The sequence below is a fragment of the Stegodyphus dumicola genome, chromosome 10 (assembly GCF_044657685.1).
Source record: "Stegodyphus dumicola isolate Sdum_Otavi_A_Nest chromosome 10, ASM4465768v1".
Lineage (NCBI taxonomy): Eukaryota > Metazoa > Arthropoda > Arachnida > Araneae > Eresidae > Stegodyphus > Stegodyphus dumicola.
Window position 1 is genome coordinate 163,014,862 of NC_140777.1, and position 20,161 is coordinate 163,035,022.

The window sequence follows — 20,161 nt, forward strand, 5'->3', positions numbered from 1 at the left end:
TTAATATCAAAGTTTCTGCTTTATAGTTTTTCCCCCCTGATGTGAAATTGATATTTGCGTTTTTTCCTAGCGTTCATTTCGAGAATTATTTTTTGTGTTTCTAATATTAGTAGTAACAGTTTTATTGCTATTAGTTTAATATTTTATAGATATCTGAAGCGAAGCAATATTGCTGTATTTCTGCTTAACTGGATGGAAATAATTATAAGTAAAGTAATATATAAAGGTTGTCTCAGAATTCGTTGTATCTTTTTGTGTAATTAGAGAAATTCAGAAATATATTTAATGGTATAATTTTTGTACAAAAAATTAGTTTGAAATTAAAAAAAAAATCTTATTGGTTTCCGAAATGGGAGCGCAAAATTTAAGATAGATATTACAGAGCTGATTTTTGTAATTCATCTTCATTCTTAAGTACTTCTTACAACACCTGATGTCTTTTAAGTATTGAGGAATCTTTATTTTTATCAATTTTTTTTTAATGCGAAAATTGGAAACGATTGTATTAAGAATGTTTGAAGTTTTGCAAGAAATAATTTCATTAAAGGTCTTGCGAAACTGTTCTTGGAAAAGTTTAGTAATTTCTTAAAATGCAGCCATAATAGTCAAATTTTATTTCAAGTGATTGTTATTCTTGCTTCCGGTAGAAACATATTTATGATAATAATATGACGACTTCAGAAAACTTACTTTTCCTCTTAATATTATTTTGTAATCTCGTAATCTGTGAGTTGAAAGACGAATAGTAAGAAAGCAGACGGTTGCCATTAACAAACAAAAGTCTTTATTTATTTATTTATTATTATTTTTTATTTTATTTTATTTTTTTATTTTTATTTATTTTTTTTTATTTTTTATTTTTATTTATTTATTTATTTATTCTCTTGACAACTTACTTTTTATTAAAAATTTGAATTAAGGATTCATTGCAGTTAAGAATATTATTAAGAGTAACTGGGAAATAATCTTTCTAGTTCTGTTCCTCCCTTTGAAATGTTAGTTAATTAAAATAAAATAGTCTGTGTTTGAAAAGCATTAAAAAAAAAATTATTTATTTCCTTGCAGATTGCTTCTGAATGCTGGTATTGACATCAACCGGTCTACTTTACGTGGGACGGCCCTTCACGAGGCAGCTATGCATGGGAAGTTAGAAGTGGTGCGCATGCTCATTGAGGTAAGCTATAACATTCTTTTATGCTACAGAAGACATTATTATCAGCTGCTTATCGGTTAAAATACTTAAATATATCGATTAGTTCAATTTAATTCAAAATGTATGTGCTGTCTGTGGTAAGTTAAGCATCTGTGGAGAGAGAAGACAATTTCTGCTTTTTTGGTCCATATCAGTGGCACTTGTTTGCTGTCGGTTATTTATTAGCATACTATTGTAATAGGAATAGACTGAAACTGAGAGGTTACTACAATGCGTGGTATTAAACGATAGAAAAGTTTTCTCTGCTGTTATGTTATTGCTGAAAAAATAGGAAGAGGAGATATGATTTGTTTCCTTTCAATAGAAATTGAAAGATGAGCCCCTACTTTGAAAATGATCGTTTTGATCGTTAAAGATGAGTTCGTTCTAAAGGTGCGATTCCATATATGTTATTGCAAGGTTCTTGATGAAGTTGAAAATCAAACTGTAAATTGATGGGAAATTTGTTCGACAATAATGTTTTAAGCGAATAAAGTATGCTAGTATTTCTCGTTAAAGCTGCTTCAAAACTGGTTGAAATTTCTGTGTTTATTTTGAAATTTAATAAATAAAATTTTCGGGGCTTTATTCTCTTATTTTTTCCTCTTTTGTTTCCCTTTGCTCTTTTTTAAATTCTAAACATACAGCTGCCTTTCTTTATTATTCATTTGTTATCTTATAATTATTATTATTATTTCCTTTCTTCGTTTAATAATTTCAGTATCTAGCCAGAAGTAGCAAATTTCTTTCAATCACAAGCGTTTTAAAATGCAAATAACCAACCATTCAAAAATAGCCTGCAGCAATATCAATATATGCGTGCATGTGAAAAGGTTCCCTCTCTCTGAGATTTCCTTCATTTTTTGTTTCCACTCACTCATACCCTCATTCTGTTTCGCCCTGGAATTTTTATCAGCTATACTTTAAATATATTTAATTTTTGTGATGATAGATATTCAAGAGTTTTTAAGTAATTGCTGTGTTTTCAAAAAGGTTAACTATATCTGAAAATAAAATCAGTAACTTTTTGACAACGTTTCAAGCTTCATATGAAAGTTCGACGAATTTTTTATCACAAAAATAATAATTATTTGTAAATTGGGTGAAATTTTATTTTGAGAGCAGACGCCATACTATGCCGTGTAAATTATTTCATTTTAATGGTTTTGTTCTCTTCTTTGTGCCACACGTATTAATATTTCGCACATTCATAGAATAATTTGATTTTTTATTCAATCGGAATCTCTATTAACCAATATGGAGGCCTGAATTAACCAAATCGGTAATCATTTTAAAGAAATAATTGCAAAAATGTAGTGATATTAGGAATAATACGGTGAAAATCAGTAACATTCACAAATTTATCAGGGATTGATCATTTGGCTTTTATCAATAATGTCTCATTTAACGGTCATTCTATTGTGCATTACGGTACGGTAAAGAATGTGGTTTACGTGTGTTAAAAAGCAAAGCAACGTTAACTGGTATCTACCGTATATCGTATTTTCATTTTTATAGTAGCATTTCATTCATTTTATTGTCTCTTTCATTTATTATTTAAAATGTAATTTGTGCAGATTCTATATTAAGGTGCCCGACGTGGCAGGTGTTCCCGTGCTTAGAAAACTTTTCAAACGCTTGGGTTCACCTTATTTCTGTTATTTATGTTTTAGATAATTGTAGCCTAATCTACTGCTGATGTCTTCAAGTTTTCGGAATGAGGGTCTCCCCCCCCCTTCTCTATCGTTCCTTCCATGACCCTCTTTGGAACTGCGATCACATGAACTAAATCATGTATATTCCCCTCGTACATACAAGGTAATTGATCTCGATTCATTGTGCTCGGCTCAGCATCCGTCAAATGTTGTAGTGTTAATATTACTATGTATTCTTACTGGAATATAGGCTACTAAAAGAAATAGTTTTGCGATAGTTACTAGTAGTTTATCCACGATATGCTCTTACTTCAACATTTTATTCAACTTTGGAAATTAAATTACTCGCATAATTTTCCTCTCTCGATTTTCGGGCGAATAATTAGCAAAAAAGGGAAAATACGCGAAGAAATACGGTAATTCATAGGCATAATTTCAAAGGACAAAAAGATCAGGCTTCAGAATGGATAAATATAGAAAACAGCGTTCCAAATTTTCAGGTTCTGAGTGACGAAGAAATCATTCGCAGCATAACGGAGTTACACGCTGGCTTACGACTTACAGTGGCTTTCTGTGGCCTAAAGGTAGGGATGCCTTCGTGTAAGAAATTTTAAAGGTAAATAGTTCATATAAACGTTATATATGGGAAAAATCGTAAAAGCTCCTTTCCAGCCAGGATTTAAGCCCGCATCGCGTTACCAGTAGTCAGTAGTTCTACCGCTCGCCCACTAATACAGATAATCAGATGTTGCTGTTTGAGTGAATAGTGAAAGAAGAATGAAAAGATAGAAAGAAAATTATGATACTTAATGAAACCTGTAAAACATACTAAAAAGTTGTATTTGATATATATTCTACTGGTATGGGGTAACATAACAGTTAACAAAAAATCTAACTGCGCTTTCTTATCTGAATTAAATAATAATCCACATTTAAAAAAAAAATTAAAACGAGCATTTCAAAAGTTTTCAGCTGAGTCGAGACTTGAAATTCTATGTGGAGAGGGACAGTCCTGTTTTTCTGTATTTTAAAATTTAAGAAGGTAGATTCGAAAATCATACTATTTCTATTACTTTAAAGTTAACAAAGAAAGGATGATTATAGAGCTTAAATAATTGCATGCGTATGCGTAAGTGAATGAATAAAACCACCTCTCTTGAACGGAAAGTTTGTTCGTGTTTTGACGTCAAGTATGTCTTACCAAAATAGCTGAACGAGCGTTACGTTCGTTGTTACTTTAGCATGAATTAACACGTGACTTGTGTGAATCTTGCCATTGCTGGAAACGAAAATTTTTAATCAGTATTCCACACGGCTTTGCGAATAGCCAATTCTGAGATTGGATAAAACAAAGTGGTATCATAAACTAATCAGTTTGTCATTCCTTGACAAACCGAGCGGTTTAAAAGCAATAAATGCGCTTCTTTATAATAAAGTTTCTTTTAGAATATTTTTTCGATAATATGATGCAGTTGCCCACTTTTGAGCATTTTACGACATTATTGCAATTAACCAAAGTTGACTCTTAACATTGTACATGACGTTAATTAGTAGGGAATCGTTTGTTTTCAAATAAAAACGTTAATTGTTCATTGCTTAAATGTGCAGGTAGAAAAATTTAGTTTCCTTATGAATTTTAAGTTTATTAATAATTCTTTTTACGTTTTATGTAGGTATGTACCCAAGACATAATAACTATTTTAGGATTTTTTAAGGGTTTAGAATGTAGAGAAGCATATATCTTTCAAATTTAAGAGTTTGGTTTCGAATATGCCGATAGATGGCAGCACGAAACTGGCCATCTCGGGTTTTTTCCAAATTTCGCATCTTAATTTTCCAGAAATTAGCGAAAACTAGATCTAGCTTACGACTGTCTAAAATTAACTAATAAATGGAAGTGCTTTCCAGAAATTTAAGTTACTTTTTTAAATTTTCGTGTATCCTCTCGAGTTTAAATTATTTAAGTGAAATATAACGTGTTTTTCAATTGAAATCCTAAAAATTGTAGGAACTCATTTTTTTCTTAGCATTTGCTCACCGAAAATGTATCATTTATTATATTTTTTCGATTGTTAACTTTCGATATATTGTTTGATTTACTGTTAAAAATTAGGAAATTTATATAGAAATATAAATTAAGTATATAGGTTGAAATTTTTTCATACTAACCTGCGATAAATTAAACGAGTAATTTTATTATATAAAAATTACAGTACAGTTTCTAAACACACATTTGTAAGTTCAACGTTAATTTTCTTATAATTTTTTATTTGAAAAATAGAGGTAAAATGATTAAAATATTATTAAACATTATGCTTCAGCTTACTGCTCCGGCGTTCCTTTCAGTCTATTTTTGTGACATGTCGGCGTAGTACCTGTTGAAATACGTACGTGTTTCCTGATTTTGTTTTCTTTCAAATATTAAAATATATTTCGTTAAAAGAAAAAGTGCTAATTTTTAACACCAGAAGTTTAATACGTTTTTGTTTCCTTGGCAAATATTAAAATACATTTCGTTAAAAGGAAAAATGCCAATTTTTAACACCAAATGTGCAATACTTACGTGTTTCTAAGTTTTGTTTCCTTATCAAACACTAAAAGATATTTCTTTAAAATAATAATAATAATAGTAAACCCACTAAATTTAACACTAGAGGTGTTAATAGTCTCGAAACTTACTTTTTTGTGTCCGAATCACTTTTCAAGTTGTTGCCAGCAGATGTTTATTGCAATGCGTTATTAAAGAGAAAAAAATGAATAATGAAATATATGCATGTATGTACGTATGTATCTCGCACTTTGGGGAGAAGGAAGGAAAAAATCATAAAGCTACATACTATTACATGCTACTAAAATCTAAATTTAAATTTCATATTGTTAAATTTCGTTCAACTAAAATTTAGAACGTAAATTTTCGTGTTATACGGAATAACGTACTTGCGATGTCGTTGTCTTTTCGCCAATGCTTTGAGAGTGCGCTGTCCATAGTCTTTTAGACATTTGGAAATTATTTTATCTTTATTAGTTTTGGTATAATGTCTATGAATTCTCGATATGTTTTCTGTTTATCTTCAACTTATGAGTTATTTAAATACTTAAAAATATATCTGTAAATCTTTTATATTGATATCTGTGATAGATTAATACCAAAAAATATATTTGTAAATCGTTTAAGTTGATATCTGCGATAGATTCTTGAATGTTTTTTTTAAAGTATTTATTTTATTTACGCGAATGATGATGTTTTCTTAAAATTTTATTATTCGGAGTATTAGTCAATTACGACAGAATGTCGCATTTTTCTCATTATTCAGTAAAAACATGAACTTCAGTATTCCAAATCTTTCAGGTAATTGTAATTTTTCCTATCATTAATTAGAAGAAGAATAAAATAATTGCAGATATGAAGTAAAAATTTTAAACTTAAAGTTCTTCAGATCTATGAAAGTAAGGTTATTCAGTACGATGTGTGAATTTTCTTCAAATTTGAAGCTTATTCTAGAATGAAGTAGCATATAAAATGTAAATTTACAAGTAGAGAAATAGTGAAGGACAATATTTCTGCAAAATTCGGCCGATAATTATACAAAACTAATTACATTGCAATTCTCCATAAAGAGCGGTTCCAGGAAAATAAATACGCAGGCAATCTCCTGAAACCCTAATTTTGCATTTGATCTTCTCTCTTATGTAAAATTTACAATTCTACTAAAACTTTTATAAGAGCTAAGAACAGGTGCTCACTTTGTTTCAAGGAGTTTACTGACATATTTCCTTTCCTGGAACCACCCGGCATCATTTCCGGGTGTCACGTGATTCTAATATAGCATACGCACTTTTTCTTGTGATGTCACTTTCGTCTTCTGGTTACACCTGGTTACTACTAACTGCATTTGAGTAATACGCCTTTGGTCCGCGGTCGAAACAGAAAACACGAAAAGTTAGCTATTTCATTGCTGGGATTCGAATCATCAATCTTTCCCTTACAAACTGGCTGTACACCAGAGAGTACACCTTGGGAGGATGCAATGATTCATTATTTTCTACCGGTTAGGAGACATCTGGGAAGAGATACGAGATCTAGTCGACCAAATCCAGGTAGTCACGAATTATCATTCACTAGATTTAAATTCGACTGTTACGATTTTTGGATCGAGAAACGTGAAAATATTTAACAGGATTCCAACCACATAGCTTCCGACTGTTAGCTGAATGTGCCACCATTTGCGCCCCCCCCAAAAAAAACGTTTACTTAAGTCTTTATTGAATGTCTTAAATATTTGAGTGTTTTTTTTTAATTGAAAAGATATATACTGGAAAGTACTTAAATATTCTTTATTTCTGCATATATATCTTTTCATGGCATCTATGATAGCTGTAAATCATTTTAGCAATGTTTATATGTTTTTTGAAGCTTCATTTCTTTCCAGAATAAAAATTATAAAATTTGAAATTAGAATGAAACTAGTTTAACTCTTTGAAGGGCGGTGGTTACCTACAATAACCACCTTTTCTATTGAACGTGTTACTCACTTGTGTGAGTGGTTTTTAAGACTGACCGTTTCTGAAGTTCGCTTTTAGCTCAATAGATGGCAATCAATAAACATAAGCCAGTAGTTGATGCAGCAATTCGTCTTCAAGAAAATAAGCGTCAGACATCGAAGACAACATCACGACGATGTGCACTCTGCAGCACCAAGAACAAGCCCGCAAGAACAGGGGGAGAATGCAACACATGCCAAGTTTGCACGCTGCTTGAGAAAGAAAGACTGTTTCCACAAGTACTATATAGAGAGGGATGTGTTCTGTGGGCAGTGGTCACTGGCACTAACCACCAGAGGTGGTCATTTTTTTCACGCGTCTTGGACAAAATATGTGTAATTGTCGCAAATAATTTCATTTTAACACCTGATATAGTAAATAAAACAAGAATTTGGCTGGAAACGTTAATTGCCTTTTCCTACCCCTCAAAGAATTTAAAAAGTTGGAAGGAAAAAGATTTTCCTTTTAATGAAGCGGGATTCTATGTAACGTGTCGGAAATTTTTTTTTTTTTTTTTTTTTTTTCCCAATTAGAGATGTTAAAGTAATCTCTGAAATCAATTTGTCTTTCAAAATGAGCAGCATTTTATTGAGAAATTACAATTTTATTTCGAATATGCCGATACCTGAATTCCTTTTTTTTACTCATTTTGAAAATGTTGCCGAATTAAAACTAACTGGGAGTTTAGTGACAGAAAATTTCTCGTTACTTGGTTAATCATTTTCTACAAACTGGGTGTAATATCATTTTACGAATTCGTGGGAACTCCTTATCGCGCAAATCGATTTCGCGTTAAAATAATTTTTCGTGTGTTGTTATCAGAGTTTAGAATCAGCACTTATCATGACATTATAATGTTTGCAATATCTAAACAGCCCTAATTTCAATCAAATTTATATTTGAAAAAAATAAGTGTTGACCTTTAATAGTAAACTACATAAGTATAAAATTCTATTATGTGCTGCTCGTAGCATTAATTTTTTACTTATTTTCAGTTTTTGAATGCTGAAATTTCCTTCTTCTGTCTTTCTCAATTAAAATTTATTAGTGAATTCAAAATCGAGGGAAAAAATTTTCCTCATACCTTCTTGCACTCACAAACCCTTATGCAGATATGCATTTAAAATTTTAGTCGAAAAACACATTTGCTTTGTTATCATCATGCGATGGTTTTAGGTGCTTTGTTTTTTACGACGATATTTTTTACGCTGATGTTTTAAAACTGTGAGGTATTTAAACTTTTTTATTTTCATGATATTTTATACCAGGATGTTTTTTTAACTGCAATGTTTCCGCTTTGATTTCTTTTCTGCAACGATGGTTTTTTACGACGATGTTTTTCCTTTGCTTACTTTTCTTCGTGATGTTTTGCTTACTTTTTCTCCGGGAAACCTTTTGAAATGATCATCACACATAAAAATCCAAATTATTCTCACTATTAGACAATCTATTATGCAACTGTCAGATCTCATAGAAATCGCTTATTTCGTAATAGCTTGCATTCTTAGAGCGCAGTATTCCAAGAATGTATACCCCTATATACACTCACTGGCGGATTTAGCTAATGACGTGCTTATTTGGCATTACTAGGCATTGTCTATAAGATTATTTGTACGATTTTCCTGCCACTTCAGTGCATTTTTTTCATATGACATTTTATAAGAGTTCAAAATGTATAATACTAAACTGAAATAAAATTTTGGCTGTTTGAAATATAAATATTAATTCTGTATGCAATTGTGTACAAATACGACATTTGTTCCTTAAGTTATTGTAATTGAGTTTTGTTTGTATTTTTAATGCCATTTATGTCTGCCTTATATATATATATATATTCACCTTTTTTTCTCTTCAGAGTGGAGTTGATGTAAATAAACCTAATTCATATGACCAAACAGCATTAGATATTGTCCGATCATTTACAACGTGTCATGCCGAGAGAGAAATGAAACATCTTCTTAAAGGTAAGATTTTTCATCCATTATTGCAATGCACTGAAATGCTTATCATTTTTGAATAAGGCGAGCGTGTGATTCGTTTTGAAAGTGCAAAAATTATGCTTATTTCTTAGTTTCTCTGTATTAAGTAGACAGGGAAGAGGCTTCTCTCCCCCAAGCTTTTTATTTTGCTTACTTTGCCGATCATAAAAAAAACACTTTCCCAAAGGATATGTTTTATTGATAAGTTTTGCAACTAATAATTGCATAAATACATTTTTAATATGGCGGCAAACTAGAGAAGTAACTTAAAATTCAGATCCTTGAAATTTATTGTTATTATTGTAGTGTTGGTAATGTTTAGATTCGAGGTCATAATTACTCAGATTTTCTTTGTTTCGTTCATTAACCCTTTCGGCCCTGCTGGTGGCATTTGACAATATCATATGTAGAGGTCTCTTTTATCGGCAGTAAAGACTATTTTACTGTTCACCATCAGAGGTCTCATCTGGCGGCTTGTCCGCACGTGCTTTCCCACTCAATTGCGTACACTGAGACTTAATGGTGGAAATTGCCACCATCCTAGATTCTGCAACACAAGTAGGAAACTTGTTAATATGTTGCAAGGGAGTTCTTCTCACATCTATAAATAGTAATGATAGTATGATGTTTAAAAAATAGTATGGTATTTTTTCATTTTTTCAAACCTGAATAGGTTGCTGAACAGAAAATAAAACCTATGCCTGGAAATTAAATAAAGGTGTTGCTTGCTAACAAAGAATGACAGTAAGTTAAAAGAAATTTTTAATAACTCATTTGAACATTATCTTACTAATAAGACGTTATTAGTATTTATCACTAATTTAACTTCCTTTACAAATTCTCCGTTATTTTCAGTCGCATCGAAAAGTTCGATACAATTTAATTTACTGTTGAGTTTGCAGCTTTGTCAAGCTTTTAAGTTTGATTCAGCTGTTTCACCTCTTTCTTCAGACCATGTAATATTTATTATCGAGAATACGCTTTCGATTGATATTGATGCTCCTCGCAAGCTGAAAATGTGTTTGTTATGTTATTTGAGCCAGACTGGGGATTGGGAAAAAAGTTTTTTCTTTGAAATGACTGGAAAGTTGTACCCGTTTTGCTTCACAGCTTTTATTTGTTTTTTTATTTTATTTCTTTTTTATAAGTTTAGAATTAGCTGACAAAAAAAGTTTGGCCTTCACGACTTCATCACAAAGTTGATTCATATTTATTGTATTATTTACGATAGTTTCATTATTTTTTTTCACCTGATACTTCAATTTCAGACCATTTTAATTAACTGTTGTATCCAACTAAAAGATTCTGCTCCACCAAAACTATTTTCGCATAGTTCAATATAAGAAAAACGTCCGTCATAATGTTGACGGAAAACATCTAGAGAACATTAAAAGTACATAGATCTAGATACAAAATATTTAGACTAGCAACAATGAATGCTAACAGCGGAGTATTTTGATTACCAGGTCACCGTTTTAACAGAGTCTGCACTATTTTTACTTCATGTATATTCGACACTTCTAACATTTTACCAAATAACCGGGACAAAATGACAAACTGGCTGGGAGGCAAGGACCATATCATTAAACAGGGACTGTCCCGGTCAAAGTGGAACGTCTGGTTAGTCTACCTATAAAGGGTTTTTTTTTTTTTTTTTTTTTTATTTTGCTCGTGTCTCCAAAAAAATCCAGTGTATGTAATGTTTTAATCTTTAGTATTTTCAGTATGATTGTGTTTTCTAATTTCTCTAAATTTTTTAGAAGGCAACATATTGTACTCTTTTTCAGAAAAATGGGAGGAGGCTATTCAAAAATTGGAATAGGTAATCACTGAAATGGTAATTGGCAAAAGATAATCGATGGAAGTTGTTAAAGAGAACAAAGCAGTATCTGAACATATTTTACTCGTTTAATGTGTGTTTCTGATTAATTTGTATCACAAGTCAAGTCTCAAGAGAGCTCATAAGGGAAGCGCAATGAATGAGCAAATATGTGACGTGATTGATTTTTTTATTTTTGTAATCACTGATTGATGGTCATATTTTCCAAAGCTACAACTGTAAGCAGTGCTTCTAAAAATGTAATTCTGAAAAGGCGGAATATGCTGAATGCTTCGTTTTCCGTGTTTGGATAATTTGTTTTGCAGGTTACTTATCCGTTGTCCAGAAATATTTACAAATACTCTTTGTTAGACTAGCGTTTAAAAAGGACGAAAACCATGCGACTTTTTTTTTTTTTTTTCTTTTAATATTGTGGATCTCATCGCTGTGTTTGGATTGAAGTTTATGTGTTTATCTGTGCCAAAGGATTTGATCTTCTAACATCATGAAGAAGAAAGATCTTATTTTTGAATAGGTAACAGAATCGGGCTTTTTCAAAAGCCACTTATGTTGAATAGCTTTTCAAAATGTAAATAAAGTTGCAGAAAGACAAGAATAGTGAAAGGTAAAGCATTTTTCCTCTCTATATATACAGTCAAACAAGAAAGACATAAATTAATTGGAATCATTACCTTCCTATAGTTTTAAATTTAGTAACAGGAAATCACCATATATATATTGCTGCGAAATACGCAGCGGCTGAGCGGTGAGATAGCTTTTCCGCAATGCGCTGTTAGGGTTGTCAGAAAGTGGCTGAAAAACACGAGGTTGCCAGATTTGGCGTGAAATAGAGAACTTTATTGGCGTGAAATAGAATGGCGAGAACATTCTAGAACGCATTCTTAGGGGTTTTTTCGTCAGTATTCTCGAAGGTCGTTACAGCTTGAAGGCTGTGCTGCTGATTCTTTCAGTGTTTGTCGGTAGTTTTTTCGACGAATGTAAACGTGTCTTTGAAACTGTCCTGTGTAATAGTGCCTACTGGGAATAAATTGTGTTGTGTTTCTTCATCCAGTTTTGTCATCAATTACTGCAAATCCACGAACCCGTAGAGCGCAACAATTAAATCAAAACTGAAGCAAAAGTAAATCAATATAATAAAACAAAATTCCCACAGTATTAAAAAATAGAACTGGAAATATGTAGAAGTTTTAGTACTGTTTTAATTATTTAGTACTGTTTTAATTAATCTCTATTTGAATAGCTCGAACATCTGAAGTCATTCTTATTTTTTTAGGTGGGGGTATACAGGAACCTATCGGATAAATCCAATTTGGGTAATTCGTGTTTCCCTGTTATCGGTATATTCTTGTGCCTTAATTGGTTTAAATAATTGAGAATTCTCTGTAATTTATTTACTGTTTTCTCTAACAGTGTTATTTTATGGTTTTAAACATCGAAAAGTAAATAAATAAAATGAAACAATTACTGTCTCGGCCGAAAAAGGGCTTTAAACGTAGTGCCGACTTAAACTTTCATAGAATACAGGCCTGAGTTATTCATATAATTTGGACATACAATTACAAGCCAGGCATCATATACAATGGAGACTTTAGCTGTGAAACTCATTTCTTTTTAAATGAGAAGCAATTTTTTGCTTAATGAATAATATTATTTTTAAATAAATGCTGTTAAATTTGCTTTCAGTGGAGAACAAACAATCTTTGACAGCCGCAGCATCATTTTCATTCCATTTGCTACGTCAACCGAAACGACGCTATTGTGAAAAGGAATTCGCTGAAACAGATCTTGTAGCTAAGCGTACGGATGGAATTTTATTATTGCATTTCAGTTTTAAGCCTTTGTATATTGTATGTACAAAGTAAACATTTAAGTTAGTTTTTATTTGTATTCGCTTTTTATTGTGTATTTTAAGGCAATGTCTAACTCTATATTTGGATTTCAAGCAACATAAGCAATCTTCTTCTGCTTTCCATCGGAATAATATTTAAACCTACATTAGTGACGTGTATAAATAATTGAAACGTGACTGCTTTAAGATTTCTTTCAAAAAGGTTAAACAATCTGGGATAGAACTGTAGATCGATTAAATGACTAACAAAAGCAAATCAATCGGAAACATTATCATCTTGGGTGCGTGGTAGTGAACGAAAAATACATTGGCTTCAGTTTAAATATTATTTCGTACCGACTAGTTAGCATTTTCTTGTCGTGTTCTATAAATTAGTATTTTAAACTCGTTATTTCAATATTAGGAACATTCTACTTAGAAATATGTTCGCTCATTTATCAATCAATTTTAAATCAATTTCTTTCCCGGAAGCAGCAAGGTTAGAAGTAAGATTCATTATTTAAAAAGTAAAATAAATTCATAGTACATGATCGTGGGCCATTCATTTCGGCGCGCATGTCCTTGGGACACTCCGTAAAGGCCTTCAGATCGAACTTGCTCTAGGATCAACTTAATCTAACCTGCCATTTGTTCGTATTCGTGACCTGTTCGCCGTACTCATAGGTGTCGTGCTTAGATTATGTTTAAAACTCATGAGCCGGCCTGTTATCCAAATAATTAACGTGCTTCATTTGTATACGTTTTCTCGGTACGATCAGACGTACCTTGAAAGTTCTTCTCTTGGTGCGCATCTGCTGTCACGAAAAACACTAGAATATTGAATATTTCCTTGATAGATTTTGCTATTTTTTAGTTACACAGGAGCGTAGCTAGAGTTTCCAGCGCCCGGGGACATCTGAAGAATTTGCGCCCTTTTCTGTGTGCCAAGAATGGGAAACATTTCATTAAAAAATTTCGTAGCATCAATTTGGCGCCCCTTGGATGCTGCGCCCGGAGACAGATGTCCCCCTTGCCCCACCGTAGCTACGCCACTGTAGTTAACATGCATAATAGTTTTCGCACGTTACAGAAAGGGTTTAGCTTGTAGAAACTGTTATACTATTCAATGCGCGAAATACGAAAAATCAGTTTTATAGCAATTCCTTAGGTTTATTTCGATGATAAGCATTTTGACCGCAAAGGGAATACTGCATTTATTGAAATAAGCTATAGTTAGTGATAGTTGAGCCTTAATTTTGAATTTTTGAATTATTAGATAGTACATTCATAATCGGATCGCATTTAAATGGATTGTCGTGTTAATTAGAGCTTAATCCTAGCCTTTGGCCGGTTCCAAACTGTCTCGCTGTTTTGTCGTGTTGCAGGAAAACATTTTAAACTACAATGGTTTACCCAAGATCGTGTGTACCTCGAGGATTTGCGGTGTAGTACATTATTAGTGTTAGCAAGACGATTTTGAGCGGTAGTTTAAAAGTACTGTTAAGCCAATTATGACGTTCTTTTTATAGCAGTTTATTAGGTTTCACATTGAAACTCTGATTCGCGAACTTAAATTCATTCCTGAAGACCGTTCGTCAATGGATATGTGCGGAATTAATGTAAAATGGATTGATTCAATTCCGAATCACAGACGATTGCTTCTTTAAATTTTCCAACAGTGCTTTGTGCAAAAGTTCCTAGCCCCAAACCAAGCCAAATCATTAAACATAAAACAGAAGAGATAAACACAATAGTAAATGGATAAAATAAAAGAAAATGAAATTTTACTGTGCGTAATAAAGGAGGGTGGTTGCCATAAGTGGAAAATGATGAGGCATTTTCCATATATGCAGTTAGATGTTATTGTTTGGACTCGAAATTTCCTTCCATTAAAACATAAGGTAAACTGTCTTTAGGAGGCATCTTCGCTTATCTCTTAAAGTGAGACTTAATGGCCGTTGAAGATGCTTATACTGTATAGTTTGTTACTGCTTTATTAGGGTGAAATCTTTGCATCTCTCAAATTTCGCGGATCAGAAAACTAGTGTCGATTTTTTCTTATTCCTATGCTTTAAGACATCGCCATTTGTTGCTGCTTCTGAAGTTGTTGTTCTTCCTCGTTGAACACAGTTTTATTGTCTTCTAATAACTTTTTTTTTTTTTTGTCTTTATTTTTAACTTCCTAGCTCATGTTTTTTGACAGTTTCATACATAAGGAGAGGGGAGATTTGAATGTCAAAATATCTGCTTGGAACCCAATCTGACGACAGTTTCTTCCAGGCCAAAAGTCACTTGTTACCAGGCTTTGTTAACGAGAGTTAAGCAATGAGCAGTATTGAAATGATTTTTCAAGAAGTCCTGCTGCGAGGCTGCACTGTATTTTTAAAGAGTTAAACTTAAATTGAAACTTAAGTTTTTGACCCTAAAGAAGAGGCAAAGTTGCATTTCATCTGACATTTACGCTCAGCATGCTATCGAGGAAGAAAAAATGGAACTCATGAATGATAACTGGAATTCATAAAAACTCTACTTAATCTTCGGGAATGCAGTTATTATGTTTTTTTTATGATCGTGCAAATGATTGTTATTTGAAAAATTTAATTTTAATATTCATTTACGAAAAATGATTGGCTTGTTAGAAAAGAATCTTTGAAATAATTAAGGAAAAGGAAGTCTCCTTATTTATTCGCCTACGCTTATTTTATTGTCAAAACGTTTTTTAAATATCTTTCTAGATATTCAAATTTAAACAAATTTAAATTCTTAACAAATACGTATAAAAGTAAAAAAGCAAATTTAAATTCTAAAAAAAAAAAAAAAAAAAAAAAAGAAAAAAGCCAAAATAATTTTTTAAAAAAATGTGCAAACATGTAAAAGATTTAATTCTCGGAACTAATCTACAATATCATTTAAATTCAGAAGCATAAGCAAATCAAGTGCAAAATCTATCCATGAAAATAAATCTATTAATTTAATAAATTAAAATTAAATTAAAATTTTTTTAAAAAAATGCATATGTGAATGACCGTTGAGTAGGCAGGAGACAGACTTATCAAGGGGAAGTTGCCTCCAAACCTAACTCTCCAATCATTCAATTCGTGTTTCGTCATTCATGCAGGCAAGGGTAAAAGTCAAAACCAAAAGTAATTCCAATAAAGTGGTACCCTTAGAAATTAACATTTAAGTATTAACATTTAAGAATTAAAATTCAAAAAGGAAAATTCTAATGAAGTCTTTTGAGAAACAAGCAAGTAAAGTCAAAAATTAAACTTTTTCTTAAAAAATTAAATTTTTTAAAAAATTAATTTTTTTATAAAATAATAAAATCTAGAAACCATTGTATTTTATAAACCCTTGTCTACAGAAACTTCCCCTACACGGATATGCATATCAATAAAAAGAAACTATAAAAGAACTATACATAATCCATATAAACCAATAAGAAACAAAAAGAACTAATTCACAATTTTTAAAAAACAAATATATATTTTAAAATATAATTTCATATTTAGAAAATACTTAGATACTATAAAATATTTAAAGCAAGTAAATAGTAAGTTTTAATTCTAACTTACCTACTATATGAGTGTTGGGGTCTGCAAAAGTGTTGTGAAAGAGAAGTAAGTGTGTTCTTCAAATTATATAGATGGCGCTTATGTAGGTAAAGTTGAGTGTCAATGCTAACTTTGTTATAGTAAAAATTTTTTTTGTAAACATTAATATTAAAAATTAAATTAAATTAAATTAAAAATCCTAAAGGTAGTAATATCAATTATTTAGGGAGTTAAGTAACTAAGCCAATCAAGAGATGTAAGTTTGCTTGAAGGAAATTAAAGTGAAGTGGTATGTGAAAAAAATGTAAACTGTTTGTAATTTGAAATGTGTGTTCTGTTGAAAAATTGTTAAAAAAATTAAGTGAAAGATTTTTTGTATGAAAATTGCAAAAATTAAAGTAATTAAGAAAAACTGAAATGTTTTAATATTAAAGTTTTAAAGTAAAATTTCCCCAAATTTTTTTGAAATGAAGTCCTTAAAAACCTCTAAAAATTCCCAGAAATTTCTCAAAAATTCCTTTAGGAAGTTAAATAAAACTTAAATTTGATGAAAGAAAAAATTAAAAGTTTAATGAACTTGATTTCAATTGGTATATCAAAACTTAACTAAATACTGGCTAAAGTATGGAAAATTAGAAGAAGATTAAAATCTTCACTCATATATTATCGTTTTCGTTAGTGGAATCTGTATTTTGGCAAATGAAAATTTTTTCCGATGTCGAAATTTATTTGCTGGAAGCCATCCAGAAAGGAGGGGGTGTTGCTGGGTGCTGTGCTTTGTCTCTTTGAATGACAAAAAATTCTTCACATCGTATTAATTTTTAGTTTGTAATGGAAAATATAGCAATTTCTTGGTCTTAACGTTTTGAAAAGTTCTTTTCAAATATATCATATCATGTTCATTGCCATGAATTTCTTTGGACTTATTTGGAACTAGTAGATATGTCGTAATTCTTAAGCTTCAAGCATTAAATGGAAATCCGAATAGATTAATCTGTCTTTTTCCCTTTTTTTTAAATTTTTTTTAATTATTACCTTTATGGAAAAATTTAGTGTCTACTTTATCATCAAAGTTTTAGTGCACATTGTGAGTAACTGTCTTCTTTAATATTTGCTTCACTTTAGATTATATTATATACACTTGGAATTCGCCATCTGTAATATAACGATAAGAATGTGCGTCATTGGTCATCGGTAAAGGTTTGTGTTGCCACTCTGCGAAGCATAAGATATTTATGTTTCAGATTTAATCAGAAAACTCGGCGATATAAGAAAAGTGTGTTGCCACTCGCAGTGCAGTTTGTCTTTTGAATTTAATAAACAAAATCAGCAATTTATAAAAAATGTATTGCTATTTCCCGAATAAAAATATATTTATTTTCCAAGTGGCGGTGTTTTATCGTTCAGCAAAGCGCAAGGAATTTAATTTTTCTTTCAAATTTATTTTTTTATTAATTAACAATTTAAGGGATTACAAAAGTAAACACAGATTCATTTCAATTTGTATAAAATATTAACCGGACCCGCGAAATGACATTGGCTAGATTCATTAAATCATTTAAATACATAGAGAAGAGTGAAGAGCGTTTGTTTGTTTTATGTGTAAGTAATCCATGCTATCTACAGTTTTATTCCGATCTTGTTGAAATTTTGCTTACTTGATCTTCAAAATAATAGAAAGATCACTATCTATATAAGGTTCCGAAAAACCACTCCACGGGGCTCACATTTAAAGCGTTTATATTAGAATGTTGTGCTGTCGTCACCTGTCTTGTTCTTTTTTTTTTTTTCCAAAAAAATAAATATTTTAACGCAGTTTCAATTTTGAAATCACGTCACCCATCTTAGCTTCATTAGAGAGATCACCGTTGTTGCCTGCCCGCTATCAGTTCTTAGTAAAACGGTGAGATGGCGTTGTCTTCGTTGACTGTGTAGAACAATGTAGAACTTTCTAGGACAGTTAGGAACTTTAAAACAGAATTCACATGAGCTATGAGATTTTCGCGAATATTAAATAATAATAATAAATAAATAAATAAATAATAGTGATGAAATCGTCCAAAGTGGATTGTAGTTTTCTGAAAGCTGATTTCTGAAAAAAGACGTAAGCGTTAAAAAAGCAAGTACTAATTCTTACTAAAACCGTTGGATGACACTGTTTTAATTCTACGCTGTTCGAGCTTAACAAAATTTTGCACAATTCAGCTTGAACCAAAAGGAGGGCATTCACTATCTACTTGGGATTCCCCCCCCCAAAAAAAACCTCTTCCTTGTAAATGAAGCTTCTGCACTGTATAAAGTTTGAGCAACTTCGAATACTTCAGCTACACTTTGATCTTAGCCAAAAGGCCGAGTTAAATATAGTCTTACTAATGATATGCTAAGGAGTACTGGTTAACAGTATGATGACATTAATTGAGGTTTCTGTAAGCTTGTTCCGGTAGTGACACATAAGCATCGAAATCTGAAATCCATTGAAGTAATAAATAGGAATGGAAAAAAAAGAAGCATACGTGAATGTGGTGTGTTCTGCATTGCCAAGTCAATGAGTAATAAATACTTGAGAAGTAAATGATAGCTTTTGAAAAAGTGAAGTCAGTCAGTCATCACCGCAAATGGTCCTTGCTTATAAAATTGCCTATCACAGAATGCTGCCATTTGATTTCAGATTCTGTTAAAAAAACTCATGGTGTCATGGTTGTCAAGAAGTGCTCGATTAGGATGTAGGGATTATTTTCATTTTCTAATAGTTATTTTTAATTTTCAAACTCTTTCCTTTAAATTCTTGTTTTGCACCTACAACTCCCTGCCAGAATGAGATTTCAGTATCGCGTTTTATGTAAATGAAGTAGAGCCAGTTTTTAATGGGGAAGTTCGGTCACTTCAGTAGAACATCTCGGAAGTTCTTAGTAGAGCGGGTTCAGCCTTCGGGCCACGTCGTTACTTTAAGCCTATCTTACTACGTCTTACGTGCCTGTTAGTATTCACCGGTGATGTATAATTATAGGCCAACTCGGATGGTTATTTTTGTACAGCTTCGGCTAATGTTTAGGTAGTTAGAATTAGTAAATTTCTTATTTTCAAGTTAAGTTCAAGCCCAAGTGGGGGTTTTCTTGCGTGCCCTAGAAGGAGGCCAACTGTGAGTGTTTCTTTGAGTGAATAAAAGGGTATTTTAACCCTTCTTTGGACTTCTATTTTATAGTTTTAAGAAGACCAGCGAGTAGTCGCTAGGCATTCCCATAAATGCTCTAGTAGGAAAGGACGCGTAAATTAACTAGAACTTTATAAGGGGTAAGGCTAAATGTTTTTATATACAACGAAAACTTTTCGAGAACTTGTGAATTGTTTATATTGGTCGTTATTTATTGCATGTAAGAGAATGCACACTGCATAGAACTGTGCAAAGGAATGGATAGAAGAACCTATCCATTCCTATTCCGTGCTTCGCTTGTGATAGTTAAAGTCAAATATGGTACAGACACACGAAATCAACTTTCTGCATTGAAGAATTATTATGTCGTGCTTTTTCTGAATAAATGCCATTTTACTCTGGAGTCTGACAATAGAATGG

At 31.7% G+C, this 20,161-nt stretch overlaps 1 protein-coding gene across 2 annotated transcripts in view; it reads left to right on the plus strand.

Annotated features, from left to right (window-relative positions):
- The window catches only part of LOC118185249 (caskin-2-like), a 658,017-nt gene that overhangs the window by 389,010 nt on the left and 248,846 nt on the right, over positions 1-20,161 (plus strand). For both annotated transcript variants that reach the window (XM_085825792.1, XM_085825793.1), the window contains 2 exons: positions 1,066-1,174; positions 9,245-9,353. In XM_085825792.1, the coding sequence (XP_085681918.1) occupies positions 1,066-1,174; positions 9,245-9,353 (218 nt within the window). The remainder of the gene's footprint in view (positions 1-1,065; positions 1,175-9,244; positions 9,354-20,161) is intronic.